Below are 14,644 nucleotides of genomic sequence, written 5' to 3' on the forward strand. Positions count from 1 at the left end.
AACAGTGATTGCATATACGTTCAGTATTTTACTGCAAGTTCAAAGTCATTATTTAATAGTATATACTGCGATTAGCAATATCTTCCATATAAATACTGTTTTCCACCCTACACTTCAGAGTTATGCTATATATTATGCCATATTACTTTGATTCAGCAGTTTATTTACAGTATTATTTCCTAAATATATGTATTTGCTATAACTCACTGTGATTTAGTGGCATTTTCCTGCATAACTACTGTATTTAACTGCATTAACTACATTTCTAAATATAAAAAGAGCAGCCACACCTGTAATTATTTCCCATTCAAGCACATAAACACGGTGTCATATTGTGAATGATCTCAGCTAAAGCCTGTGGAATGATAACGATGTCATTTATTTGAGTAGTTTACGCTCGGAGCCTGTGAAATCCCGGAAATAATTGAATTTACAAAGCGCAGGTGCGTGTGCGTGCACTGCTGCACCATACATCACCAGCAGTGAGACGTTTGTCACTATTTCCCGGCGTAATTCGACGCGGGTTTGTGTTCATTAAAGAGTCAAAAGAGTGGAGGCAAACACAGATATCTCACAGATCTGTGGCGTCTCTGTCAGAGCCCGAGCGGAATATGTGAAACTTGCTAAATAAGAAAGTGATATCTCAGCCGGATGCTAGCGCACATGTAGGCGATGTGTTTGAGTTATGAGTGTATACTGTGCCGTGTGTGTGTGTGTGTGTGTGTGTCGAGCTCGTGTCTGTCACCGTATTGTATAAGAACGACTGTGTGTGAGTGTGTGCGTCTCTGTGGGTGTTATTGCCGCGGATAGTGCAGAGCAGAGCACAGCTTAATATCTATGTTTGACATAGAGGCCCATTAATAAGGGGCCTGATCCCGGCCCAGTGACAGGACTGCTGACAGAGGAGGATCATGGGGAAGAATCATGCCCTGCTGAGGGAGCCTGGGCCGCAGGTACAGGCCCATTTCTGCCTTCCCCAGGTGTCATTATGGATGCTGGGGAGGGAGCAGAAGATGCAGGGCCACTACTGACATCTACATTAATCACCCCCTCCACACAACCATCTACCCCACCAACCTGCAGCTCCTAATCATCCCTTACACACAGACCCAAAACCCAGTAAGGGGATACTCGTCCATGAAAGATCTCCAGCTAAGAGCTCCCCAAATACCACTCTGATGTGATCGTGAGTGATGTTGCTACCTGAACCTCTGACCTGGCGCACAATTAAAAACACTTTCCTCTTCCTCCCGAAGACACGCTGGGGGGGGGGGGGGTTTCGGGGACAAGCGGGTTCCGTGGCAACGGTGCGTTTTGTCACTGTCGGGGCCCCCGTGATTCATCGCTTGCATTTGAATTGCCACCGCGAGTTGCGGTGCAATTAAAATGCAGAGGAAGTGCGCCTGTGCTGGAATGTGCCATTTCCATACCCCCGCAGAGAGTTCCGCTGTTGCGCACGCGGCTGATTGTATCGTAGATATCTCCCTCTCTCCACTCGGGGACCCCCTATTGATCCTCAGCTGTGCTTTTTTAAAAAAACAACAACACTGCCGCACGTTGTGCTCACGTTTTAAATTGAACCACCTGATTCTTAATCATTAACGGGGACGATTAGAGGATGCAGTAATTACAGGCTGCAGCGCTTCGTGTAAAGTGATCACATTAACCCCTTTAATCTTACGCTGCTACTTTTTTTATTTTAGAAGAAATAATCTAACCTCGCCGTCAGGGATTAAACTTGACCGCCTGAAGTCCTGTCACTTAAGAAGTGGATTAGGATGGATGGAGGGTGGAGGATGGAGGGGTCCGACCTCCCCAAATGAGTGGTCTCCACCACAGGATCCATCAATGAGCAGATGTTCTGAGAGCAATAATGGGAAATTATCCGATTGATTATTAGTTTTTGACCAATTAAAGACACATCATTGCAGAAGAACGTGACACTAATTGTGACATGATGAGTTTAGGTTAAAACAAATGATCTGTTTCGACATCTGCTGGTAACCGCATGTATGGGGCATCTTAAACTCAAAGAATAAGATGGTAAAACCGGGGATTTTGTGGGGGGGTTTTTCTTGAATGCACAGGAAACCAAACTAGTCTTTTAGAAGAAGAACATAAACACCATGGATGTCAGTGACAGTGACACCGTGGTTAGTATTTTATGTCATTGTCTTTGGTCCCTCTTTCAGTTGATCTTTCAACTCAATCAAGTCAAGCCATCTTTATCTCTAGAGCGCATTTTAAAAACAACCGAGGTTGACCAGAGTGATTTACAGAGTTAAAGGTGCAGCAACATAAAAGGTATCAAACGTAAAATCAATAAAAACATAAAAGTCAAATAGAAAAATGGTAAAATCTTGATTGAAGTGTTGAAGTGAAGGCCAAGGAGACGAGGTGGGGTCTTTAAACGTGATTTCAAAAGTTCAATGGTTGGGGGGCAGATTTCATTTCCATGGGTAAATGGTTCCAAAGTTTGACAATTGACATCATGTTTTATTGGTGAAGAGCCAAAATTAGCGATTAATGCTGGGGCTGCAACTACCAATTGTTTTCATGATAGGCGAACAGGGAGAATCTTTCATTCCTCGTCATCCGGTTTTCTTTTTTCAATTAAATTAAATGGAGTTAATTTATTTAACAACACTCGTTCACGAGTTGTGACTCTGTGACAGAGAGACGACTCAAATAAAATCCCACAATTCCCACCTACGTTTACTTTTAATCAACTTTGTGAGTTTGTAGTTGCATCAGCATTTACTTTTTGTTCATGTCTCTTTGATTACGGGGCAGGTTTAGCCGCTGCTGTATATGAATACATTGAGGCTCTTAATCCATGACGGAAATACACGTGAAACACTGATCAAGATTCTCAAACATTCTCTGACAAACAACTCATCATAATTGACAAAGTTATCCAAACTACGATGATGTCAAAAGTATTGTTTTGTCCAAAGTTGTTGGATTTGAACATTTTCTTCATCACAAAGAAACAAGAGAATATTTCTTTTTAAGAGCCTGAAAAATCAGATAAACATCCAAAAACATCCAATAATGATTCATTGATTATCAGAATAGTAATAGTTATCGATTACTGACGTTATACATTAAGGGAGAAGTAGAAGCTCATTCTCTAATACACTAACAATCAAACAGGATTCTCTTATGCAGTCAGCAGTATCGCCCCCTGGTGGCTGTTAAATAAAGTATTACTTCCTGGTTAGATTCACCCAGCAAACTGGACGAATATATCCACTTTCTACACAACATCTATGGTTTTAACGTCACACTCGTTTGTGCGTCTGTGCCAGACGATGCCGTTCATTCATGAAATAAAGGAAGCGTTAAAAAAAAAAAAACAATGTTTGTCAGTGATATTACAGACGCGGCGCTCATTAGCGATCGGCGACATTCGTCCAACAAAGGAACAACGCATAATCTCATAATACGGCGTCCGTGAGGCTTAACCTCCGCCCACCCTCGTCTTTACATTGCGCGCCGTGCCGCTGAGTAAACACGGCCTCGGCTTTAATTAAAATAAATCCGCCTTCAGCTAATATTTAGAATGTCACAGAGACGGGGATTGAACGCGGCGAACTCGAAACTTTTCCCTTTTTACGTTTCCATCAGTGGAAGCGTACGTTCATGTTGTTTATGTTTGAAGTGGGCTCTCCTTCTTTCGTAAATGACCCTTTTCCCTCTGATTCTCTTTCCCCCTCCCTTTCTCTTTTATTCCCCTCAAACCTTCAGCGGCGCTGATGACACCATACATTTTACTTTGACCACATTTGTGTGTGTGTGAGAGTGTTACACACATCTGGCAGAATCTAGGGCACAGAGAAGGCAGCATTTGCATGCGTCTCACAAACATATTAGGCCGTGGAGACAAATCACTGAGCGCGGCTCGGTGACAGCGCTCGCCGCCTGCACCCGGGAGCAGACGAGCCGAACTTGCAACATGTCACACGTTAGACCTTTACAGGGCAAGACTCAACACGCAGCCTGACAAACAAACCATGAGCAGCCAAAGCTGTTATTAAAGCCAACACAAGTGCTCTCTTCTTTTGCTTTACTGGTAAGAGTATGGTTTTCACACGCACAGACACCTTCGGGGCATTTACTGTGAGGTTTGCAGGCTTTGTTCTGTGTGGCTGACTTTGATGTAAATCATACAAAAGAGCCTTTTTAGTGCGTTGTCGTCGTGTTCGTTTAGCTGTGTTGAAATTGTACCTCCCAGTGAATTGAACACAGAATGTTCTGGGGAAACTGCGTTAAACGGACTCTCTCTTTGTTACTTTTGATGCTGTGGCATTTGCTTTGTGTAAAGTTCTAATGATTTGCTGTTTGTTCCGTGTGGCTGGTTGTGATGGAAATGGATGGAAAAGCTCAGCCTTTAAGTTGGAGAAGTTTGGAATTTTGCTGCGTTCAGGAAACCCAAAAACACCAATTCAGATAAAGGCCCAATAGTAATTAAAAAACAAACTAGTTTGTTATCAAAGTTACACTAAAACAGTTCAATTAACACTTTTTTTGTGTGTCCATTTAACTGAAAACACAAAGACTGGAATTTTGCAGTTAAAGTTACACTTTAAAGACTTAAATTTAACACTAGTCCACAATGTATTTTGGGGAATGTCCTTAAATTGACTCTTTCCGTGTTGCTTTTTATGCCGTTTACAGCTCCGGCGCTCGCTTTCTGAAGAAGATAATGATTTGTTGTTTGTTTCACGTTCCTGATTCTGATTGTAAATCATAAAATGGCAAATCTAAGCCTTTTAGTTTTTGTGATGGGAAACTTGCCGAAATTTGGACTTTTGTTTTTGTTGCAGTCAAGAAACTCAAAAAGTGTCAATTCAACACCAGTTTTGATTAAGACCAAATACACTCCTCAATACTAAGAAAGATACTAGTTTGACGTTAAAGTGACACTGAAAGAGTTCAACAATCAGAAAATAGGAAATCAGAGCCCTTTTTGTGTCTTTCGCTTAAAAAACAAAGACAGGAAAGTGAAGCATTCAAAGAGTTAAATTTAACAATATTCCAGAATGTATTTGGTCCTCATGGCAATTTGTGATACATTGATTCTTCTAGTGTAACTTTAACACTGCAAAAAACTGCACAGCTGAGGCATTTGTTTTCTGTCTAAGATAATGATTTTGTTGTTTGTTCCATGAGGCTGACTTAGTTTAGGAAATAAGTTTGTGTTGTGACGGGAACTTGTTGAATTTGGACTTTACACAGAATTTACAGAAGTTACACTTTGAGAGTTAAATATAACACTAGTCCAGAATGTTCTTGGTCCTTAAGGGAATTATGTGTTAAATTGACTTTGTCAGTGTTACTTTTTACGCTGTTTGCAGCTCCGGCTGTTTTGTTTTCTGAATAAGATCATGATTCCTTGTCTGATTTTCATGTAAATCATAAATTGGGAAATTTAAGCCTTTCAGAAACTCAAAAAAAAAACCTCACCAATTTCAAATTAAGACCAAATACTCACCAGAATTGTAATAAAGTTAACTTGTTTGACACTAATAGACTATTTAACTCTTTTGCTGTTAAAGTAAAACTGTCTCAGAGGAAATGCCTTTAAATTCACTGTTTTATTGTCACTGTCATTAAAAAGAAAACGCTAATTCATTGCATTTATTTTCCAAACGAGATCATAATAATAATCAGCATATTCTGTGGAGACAGTGGATTATTATCATGTATTGATTGATTGGTTTGGCTGAGTCAGGCTGAAGTGATGCGTCAGCCTCCCGTAGGTTTGATTCCGCTCTGCTGTAAATGAATGTGTCGCGACGACAGAGCTCTCTGACTGTGGCGTTGATCAAATCTGCTTTTAATAAATGAATGTGAGGACAGCGTTTGATGACATTAATCACGCCCCAAATATATCGGTCGCCTTGTATGTGCTTATTACACCACTTGATAAGGGCCACTATTCACACAGCCTCAGTGACTGAGACAGGGACTGACTTTGCTGCCACCAGTAGGGGGAGCTCACAGCTTGTAGCTCACGCTGTAATAAAGCTGAACATGGAGAGAAGAGCAGCTGCAGCTGTTGAGCAGTGGTGCAGACTACAACCACACACACATTATGTCCACTTATATTACCTTTATTTATCAATAACTTTAAAATCAGATGGTGCTGATGTTTGAATCAGTTTGACTTTATTTGACACTTCTGTGTGTTTCACTTTGTTCCTTGTTCTTGTTGCACACACACACACACACACACACACACACACAGTGACGCAGAGGAGCCGCCTGTCTGCTCATCCTGCTGCATTGATTTTTGACTCGGATCATATTTACAATTCTGCCTCAGTATCTCAATACATTAACATGCGTGTGCAACTCAGCGTCTCCCTGTGACTTTGTGTTGTGTTGAATGGCAACACGTGTGCAAATAATCCCATTTTGAGCCACCTTTTCTTGTATTATTTGATCCCCCTCCCTTTAAATAGTGTATTTTACAGTTAATAAGTTCACTTTTTGGTTACAAAGGTGAGTTAGGATTGAGGTCAGGGTATAAATAAAGAGCATAAAGAGACATTTGTGGGTCTATAATGCACTCAACTGCATCAATGTTGACATTTATGGCTGCATTGTTTTTATTTAGAGGTCATTTGCTCTGTGTTTATTTCATTTTTTTTTTTTTAAATGTGCATTAGTTGAGTCAGATGGACTCAGACTCTCCACCGTCTCCCACTCCCCCGTGTCGCAGCCCCCCACGCCTCAGTGTGACTGTGTGGAGGCTGTGCCGTGCGCGCAGAGACCCGTGCGCTCCTAGCGGCAGCGCAGTTGAATCCAAACAGGGGGTGTGTGTGTGTGTGTGTGTGTGTGTGCAGAGAGAGGAGAGAAGGAGAAGGAGAAGGAGGATGTTGAAGTGACTTGTAGTGAGTGACTGTACATTTACACAGTGCTGCTCGTCCCGGCGCTGAGCACATGGGTTCTGTTAGAGCTCGTTCCCGTTGCATTCAAAGAACTTTTCGGGGGTGGGGGGCGAACGCGCCGGAGTTGAGAGGCTGGATCGCGTCTGGCGAGTCCGCGGTGCCATGTGTTGAAGAGTGGAGACGTCGCTGAAGGTTGTTGTTTTTTGTTTTGTTTTTTTGGAAGGTGCCAAAGACGCGTCTCAAGGACTACGCGTGTTTTTTCCCACCACTGTGGACATAGATGTTGACTGTGGGCTTCATGTTGGAGAGACACTCGCAGGGATAATAAACCTCCCCAGAGTTTTGTTTGGTGGATATTTTAAACCCAAGAGCTGCCGCTGCCGGTGACCTCCATGGATCTTCTGTGTTTGTGGACACTGAGAGTGGCTGGTGTCAGTGAGTAGCACCTCTCCACAACTCCACGGGAGGAAGAAAGACACGGAATAGACTTGGCTGTCATTTCGGGACACATTCCGTGTTTTTTTTTTGTTGTTGTCGTGCAGTGAATTCGAGGATTTGCGCGCCCGCCGTGGATGTTTTAATATGCTAGTATGGGTCCACTAGCGTTCATCCTTGTTAGTGGATTACTGTGTTTACAAGTCGATGGTAAGTGAACTTATATAAAACATTTATAACGTGCTCTGTTGTGAGACTTCAGGAGCAGTTTTGTATATTCATGTTTTGTGGTGGGGTTTTTTTTTCCTGGAGAAAACCTGGAAACCTGTTTCTCAGGGATTCTCATTTATTTATTTAAATAATAAGTCATTAAAACTCAGATGTGTATGTAACCAGTTAAATCTCCTCCTCTCACTGCAGCCACTGCCTTTCAAAGCATTACAATTAGGACAGCAATGAGTTTATTTTCTCCTTTCAAGCAACAGATAGAACCTGTAACTCTTGGTTTTACTTCACATTCATTCAAATAATTCAAAATCCTATACGTTACGTGTAGTAATTGATAAATATGTTGGTTTTTTTAGTGTCTTTCTGAGAGTGTTAGATGATACAGTCAGTGTCAAGCTGAGATCTGTGATTGCTGATCACCAGCTTCTGTTGCAGTGGTTACAGGTCATTATGAGAGTGAAGATAAACAACAAATAAACACATGTTTTTTGTCAGTTTAGGGTACACACAAATGGCTGGAGTGTAGAGTTCAGGAGACTGACTGTCTGAGGGTTTCTGTGCTGAAGTTCTGCATCATAAACGGTGGGAGCTGCGCAAACGCTCCAATTTATTAACCCCAATTTGTCTGATTAAACTTTAATAAGGATTGCACATTAAAGAAAAACGACACGTTTAAATGGCTGCTGCCAAAAGCCTCAGCTCCTTTTGTCCAGCCTGTCACCGACTGCTCTGTCAGCTTATTTATTTTTTATTTTATGATCTTTACAAAGCCTTTTTTAAAACTCCCTGACCAGCGAGAAGTGGATGAAAGTGGAATAAAAAGCACCTGCAATGTTGATTTAAAGTGATGACTCACGTTAATCATGAGCGTCAGTGGTGTGTGTGAGTGCTGGAATGATGGAAGTGACAGGATGGAGCCCTTTTTTTTTTATAATACGTTACATATTGCTGCGTTTGAATGGGACGCACCTATTTCTGCCGTCACATGCAAACCTGCACAAAGGAGAGGCTCCAGATGATAAAAACAAGGAAATGAGACTCTGACCGCTCACGTACTCCGGCATTGTATCTGCATTATTGTGCGAGCGATGATTCACATGCCGCATAAGTAAGTTTGCTTTGTGTTGTTTGTACAAGTTTGCGCCGCAAAGCCCAGGTTTTTTTCTTCACCGCTGAGCTCCAGAGCCTGCGAGGCCCCATTTTTCTTTTCTTTCACCTGTCAACTCCTGCTTTTGTCCTTCACAGCTGCAGAGTTTTGCTTGTGCGTCTCAATCCCCGTGTGTTCCTGTAGTTAGTAAATCAAGTCTCCTGTCTGCTGGGGTTTGAATTTGTTCCCTTTTTCCTCTTTTTTTTCCTTTGACCATTTTTTTTTGTTCACTCTCAGCCAAACCCACTGGTTGCTAGGCAGTGGCTGATGGCATCACTGGCTGCCCACAGGGAGAGGGTGCACATCTCCCCGGAGCAGTGGATCTTCCCAATAATTTGCCTGTCACTCCTCCTCCCCCCTCACACCCTGCCCCCCCCACTTTTTTTTTTGCATCCCAACAGAACTCACCCATCACCCAGCCCTTTTCAGAGGTAATCTCAGGGTCCTTAGAGAGGGAGGAGCCTCCTCTAAGAGTCCACTTAGGCAGACAAAAAGGTCTGGAGTTGCATTCACTGGGCAGCGAAGCCAACAATGCCGAACCTTGTGAATGGCGTCAGTCACTGTTTAGTGTTCTGTTGATTAATAATCCGAGTGTGTGAGGGAAGGCAGTGAAAAGGTGAGAATAGGAGAAGGGGCAGAGTGTGTGCAGGGTGTTGGCAAAGCTGCAAGTGAGAGGGGATTGTTTTGGGATCTGAAGGCGCCTGCACACCAGAGTGATTCAGGAGGAATCTGCACAAGTTTCGTATCTTATTGGCATTTTAGGAGCCGTAAAAGAGAGTTTTTTTGGTGGAAATGCCACCCTTGCACTTTCATTTATACAATAATATGGAATGCTGATGTCACAGCCCCGCCTCTCTCTCTTGCTCTTGCATTTGCTGTTGTCGTCATCTTCTTCTTGTGTTAGGAGTTTGTTTGCCTCTGTTTCTGTGATCGCGTACATTCTAATACATTATATACTTGTATATACAAATAAAATAAAAGTTTGTACACTGCATGCCTGGCTCCACGTCTTCTCAGTTAAAGCACCACATACAGGCCTGGCATGTGCACTACAGTGTGTCGACTCACAGCGGGGTTACCACACCTTTTCTGTGTGTGTGCATCAGGCTGATTGCAGTAGGAGATACTTCTGTGGGGACACAATGGTCAGCAGCTGAGTGTTTATCTCCTCAACTCCACTGTGCTGCTTTTGAAGCGGGATTAGAAGACGCTTTGCATAGGGAGGGAGGGAGGGGGGGGCGTGCACTCCTGACCTTGTGCTATTCTGAGATCTCCTGCATGCTTCTCTGTCTGATGACATCACGTCGATGCTGGGGGTGACACGCTGAGAGGTGCTGAGATGTGCTCCAGCTTCTTTAAGCTGTCCATGAGAGCCTGTGGAGACGGTGGTGGTCACTCTGGACCTTTGATGTTCTTAATGTTCTGCACAGCTCTGAAGCTGCCAGCAGGGGCGTGGTTTCAACTAAGGCTTCATTCGTACCGTCCTTGGTCTGTGTGTGCAGGTGTAAACAGGAAACGGAGTCTTTTCTGCTGTTTTTTTTTTAGAAAGCATCGCTAATGACAAACAGCAAGGATTTCTTTTATTACACCGACACTGACGTGAAACTGAAACTAAAAGTCTTAAATGAGCTTTTTGTGTCATCATTTACGGAGGTCTCAGTTTGAGATTTGTGATTTAAAGCCATGACAGTCAACTGCAGCCAGGCCTCCTATTGGACAATCGCCCCCTGGTGGCTGACTACTTCCTACTTGAGAGTATTTTTTGCCTCTCTTGAAAACTAAAATGCTACTTTTACCTACTTTATTATTATTTTTCGAGGCTGTAAAATGCAGAGGGAGTGAGGACGGCAGCCATATCTGGAGAATAATTAATGTGTGTTTGCATAGTAATACAGTTTTTATGGCCTTAAGGTCACACAGAGAGAGATTGTGTTTGTGCACGTGGCAGAGACGGGAAGAGAGAGAGAGAGAGAGAGAAGTGATGAGTGTAATCCAATAAAAGAATTCAGAGTTGTTTAACAACAATAATTTAAAAGCAAACAGCGAGGAGGATGAGGCTTTATTACCGGCGGGACCTTGACGACCTGAGCTCTGTTGATGGTCATGATTGAATGTTAAGAGGTTGGAAGTGCGGCCCTATAAAGTCAGATTAAAACAGTCTGAGTGAGTGATGAGGCTGAAGGCTGAACTCTGTGTGTGTGTGTGTGTGTGTGTGTGCGCGACTGCCATCGCGATGTCTCGTCCCCGCCTAAATGTGATTGTTCTGCTCGAGTTGACCGCGTTTAGGCGGCGATGTCTCATTTGCAGGAATGGGTCCTGCGGTAATGATGAAGCTTCTTCATCTGAGATCCGCAGGAAGCTCGTCTCTGCCGCGTCTCATCATCGCTGTCAATGAAGCCACTTTACTTTGCATCAGTGAGCAGTGCTGTTCAGAGAGCCAGACCGCTCTTGTTTTCATTTTTTATTTATTTATTTTTTTAAATAATGCATAAATACGGCGCTTTTCAGCCTCAAAAATCTAGTCTGCTGAAAATGGAAAACTCCTGGGCTGAGTTTTGGTCTGGATGGGGCAGAAAATGATGACACATTTACCTCCTGATTGGATCTTTTCGCCCACAACTTCACGAGAAATCCGGTCTCTTACCCCGGGATTCCACTGCGTCTCCTTTGCAATATTGGAAGTGATTCACATGCACTTTAGTCGATGTTTCAGCTTCCACTGACTGCATGTCCACACACCCATCGTACATGTATGGTCATGTGACGTGCCGGGTGTTTTAGTGTGAACAGACCTGAAATGTTAGTCTGGATCCAGTGAATAATATAATATTTTGCTTGTAGCACTCAAACTCCAACATGGTGATCATAAGCAGATGTGAATGAACAAGTAACAAAGAAACAGGGTGAGGCGAGCATGTGCAGGTGTGCGCGCGCGCGTGTGTGTGTGTGTGTGTGTGTGTGTGTGTGTGATAAGCGTTACTTGACCAGTGACATGGACCTGTCAGCTCCTCTGATATTTTAACAGCCAGGTCTTGCTTCTCCGTGGCTCGTGTTTCAGCAGACATCACTCCACACAGTCAGGGTGGAAGAGCAATGACCGTGACCTCTGCATAACTTAGAAATGCTGCTCTGCGATGATTGTTTTTCAGTGGTGAATGTGAGGTCGTGCCAGTTAATGCCTTTACTTTTCCACTGGTGAGGAGAAGTGGGAGGATGAAAAAAAAAAAACTGAAAAAAACAAGACAGTGCACATGGTTGATTTTGAAGTTAAGATTAGCACAAATGCACAGGAGGTGAAAACCCACTTTTCCCTGGTTTCCCTCCGCTTTATTAAGCATCAGCCAAGCATGCCTCTGACATTTACAGAGCAGGGAAGAAAGAAAGCCTAATGCCTTGATATTTTGTTGCCTGGAGTAGCAAAGACAAAAAGGATGAGATATTATAGTAGGACAGGAATAAATTTAGGTTTAATGCAAATACACACGCAGCAGCAGGTGGGGCTGTTTGTGTGTGTTTACATTTCTGATTTATTATTTTAAACATTTCTCATCTTCCTTCCTGTGTCTCGCGTCCAATCTCGTATTATCTTTGCTCAACTGTCGATCGTTGGCAGCGTGGATGGGGGTGGAATTCAAACACTGAGCGGCGGTTGTACACCTGCGATGGCAGCACAGTGGGAGTGAGTGTGTGTCTGTGTGTGTGGAGGACGGGAGGGTGGGGTTGTGGTGATATGATGAATTGAGCTCTGCTGACTTTGAGGTAAAGCTGGTGGTGAGGGGGGGGCTTAACCTGTCTCACACACCTGTACTTATAGAATACACACCTGCGTTTACCCACATGGGCCCCAGGACACAGATATAATCCTCGCTTTTTACTCTTTTACAGCCTGTGTTTCCAAAACACGCGGCTGAGAGTGTGATGCAGGCAGGAAAAACTTTGATTTAATTTAAAACTGTAGTACGAATATCTATCTATCTATCTATCTATCTATCTATAAGTTACATACTACATATATGGCAGACTATATTAACAGAACAGAACAAACAAAATCTGTGGATTTCTCAGTATAGCAGTGTTTAGGTCTTATGCTGCACACAGGAAGTGATTTTTTTTCATGTCAAGGCAAATGGAGGCAACAGCAATCTTGCGCTAGTAAAGTGAGGCGGCTGCAAACACACACACAGACACACAAAGACGTCTCCACGGAAAGTTTCAGAAGAGAATTTCACTGCTTTGATGGGGAAAAACACTCTGCTCTGCTGCTGTATACACACAAATGCTCCCTGAGTCAGGTCTGGAAGAATAAAGTTACATATTAACAAAAAAAAATCACCAAAAGTTACACATTGCAGCTTTATCAATCAATCAATCAATAATAATAATAATAATAAAATACGCAGCCAAGCCAAACGGCCTCTCTATAGCACAGCGTTCTCAGTTACACCGTGGATGTGATGAGCTTCGTTATCTCCGCCGAACTTGATTATCTCGAGAGCGAAAGGCAAAAATGCTGACAGGAAGTGAGGAGGCTGGAGCGCAGCGCAGCGCGAGCCAGTGCTGCCTGAAACCTGCTGCTGTTTTTTTTCCTCTTATCAGTGTTTTTCTGTTTCACGCTGCAGTGGAAACCTTGTGTTTGGGGAAAGCGTCTAATTGCTCTGTATGCCGTTGCCCTCACTTTGCCCTCTGGTTGTCGTCGTCTCGCTGCAACATTTAGATAGAGGTTTGATTTACTCGCATGCACAGACACACAGTTATGTACAAGTGGATGCAGTAAATGCACATATTTATTTACATATATGTACACAAATGTGCAGTTTCACACATTTACGCATAAAAAAACTATTTTTTTGGAATTTTGACAAAAAAAATTGGAATTATATACAGGAATTGTCACATTTTCATACAAACAACACATTTAAAATGATAACTGTGTGATATTTGTGCAGATCCTTGAGAAACAAAGCTGTTTTCTTCAGTCTGTGGAGTAAGACGTGTATAGATCAAGACAATAATGATATCAATAAATCAATAAAATTGTATTTTTGACACACATTTGGCTTTAACAAACATTGCACCTCCTGCGATTTGCAGTATTGTTCAGCCCTACCTCAAAAGTTTAGTTTAATAAGTTGAGTTTGATCCGTTCCATGTGTTTTCATGTTTAGTTTATTGATTTTAATGAAAAAATAATAACAAGTACAAAAGTGCACTGCAGTGCTTTAGTTGAGTGTATGTTTATTTAATTTCAGCAGCTCATTTCAAAACCAGCATGAGTCGACCTGCGCCTGTTTATTCCGGATATTTCCTCAGCCACTCGGCCGCCGCTTCCCCTCTTTGTGTTTTCACTCACGTAGCTTCTTTTTCTTCATTGTGGAGAGTTTGTGTGACAGTTGTGTCTGACCTGAGTGTCTCACCAGTGTCTTGAGAGATGAGGTCAGACCCGGTGATAAAAATGCATGAGCTGTCTCTCCGTGTGAGATGTGTGAAGATGGACAGCCGGGGCGCTCCGGCACACACACACACACACACACACACACAGTCACAGAGCGTGGCCACTGAATATGTGTCTTGTTCCACCATCTCCATCTCTGACTCCGCTCTGTGGATCACTCAGCCATGACAGGACCTGGTACCTTTTACTCCCTATAAATAACTGTGTGGAATCTATACCCACAGAATCACATACAGTCCCGCCTATAAACTATCAGCAAACCACTGATTAAGTTTGGAAACTATGACCCGTGAAGAGGCTGATACCTTCACAGAGGACAGAGGAACATCTATGTTATTGATCCCGTGAAGTTTTTGAGCAAAAAAACGTTGTATAATGTGTGTTTTGCCGTTTTTCACTATATAACGATGGGTCTGGTCAAACTCACTGGATCTAATATCGTAACAAGAAAAAAAAAACTAAAATCTAACGCGATGTAAAACA

At 42.8% G+C, this 14,644-nt stretch overlaps 1 protein-coding gene across 11 annotated transcripts in view; it reads left to right on the forward strand.

Moving 5' to 3' along the window:
- The window catches only part of robo2 (roundabout, axon guidance receptor, homolog 2 (Drosophila)), a 338,057-nt gene that overhangs the window by 134,590 nt on the left and 188,823 nt on the right, over positions 1-14,644 (forward strand). The window contains exon 1 of one of the 11 annotated variants that reach the window (XM_058635006.1): positions 6,837-7,544. The exons of the other annotated variants lie outside the window; for them this stretch is intronic. Coding sequence (XP_058490989.1) covers positions 7,490-7,544 — 55 coding nt within the window. The 5' untranslated portion in view covers positions 6,837-7,489. Of the gene's footprint in view, positions 1-6,836; positions 7,545-14,644 lie in introns of those variants that run through there. 11 annotated transcript variants of the gene reach the window in all.

Source organism: Solea solea, chromosome 7 (genome assembly GCF_958295425.1).
Source record: "Solea solea chromosome 7, fSolSol10.1, whole genome shotgun sequence".
In the NCBI taxonomy this organism is placed as follows: Eukaryota; Metazoa; Chordata; class Actinopteri; order Pleuronectiformes; family Soleidae; genus Solea; species Solea solea.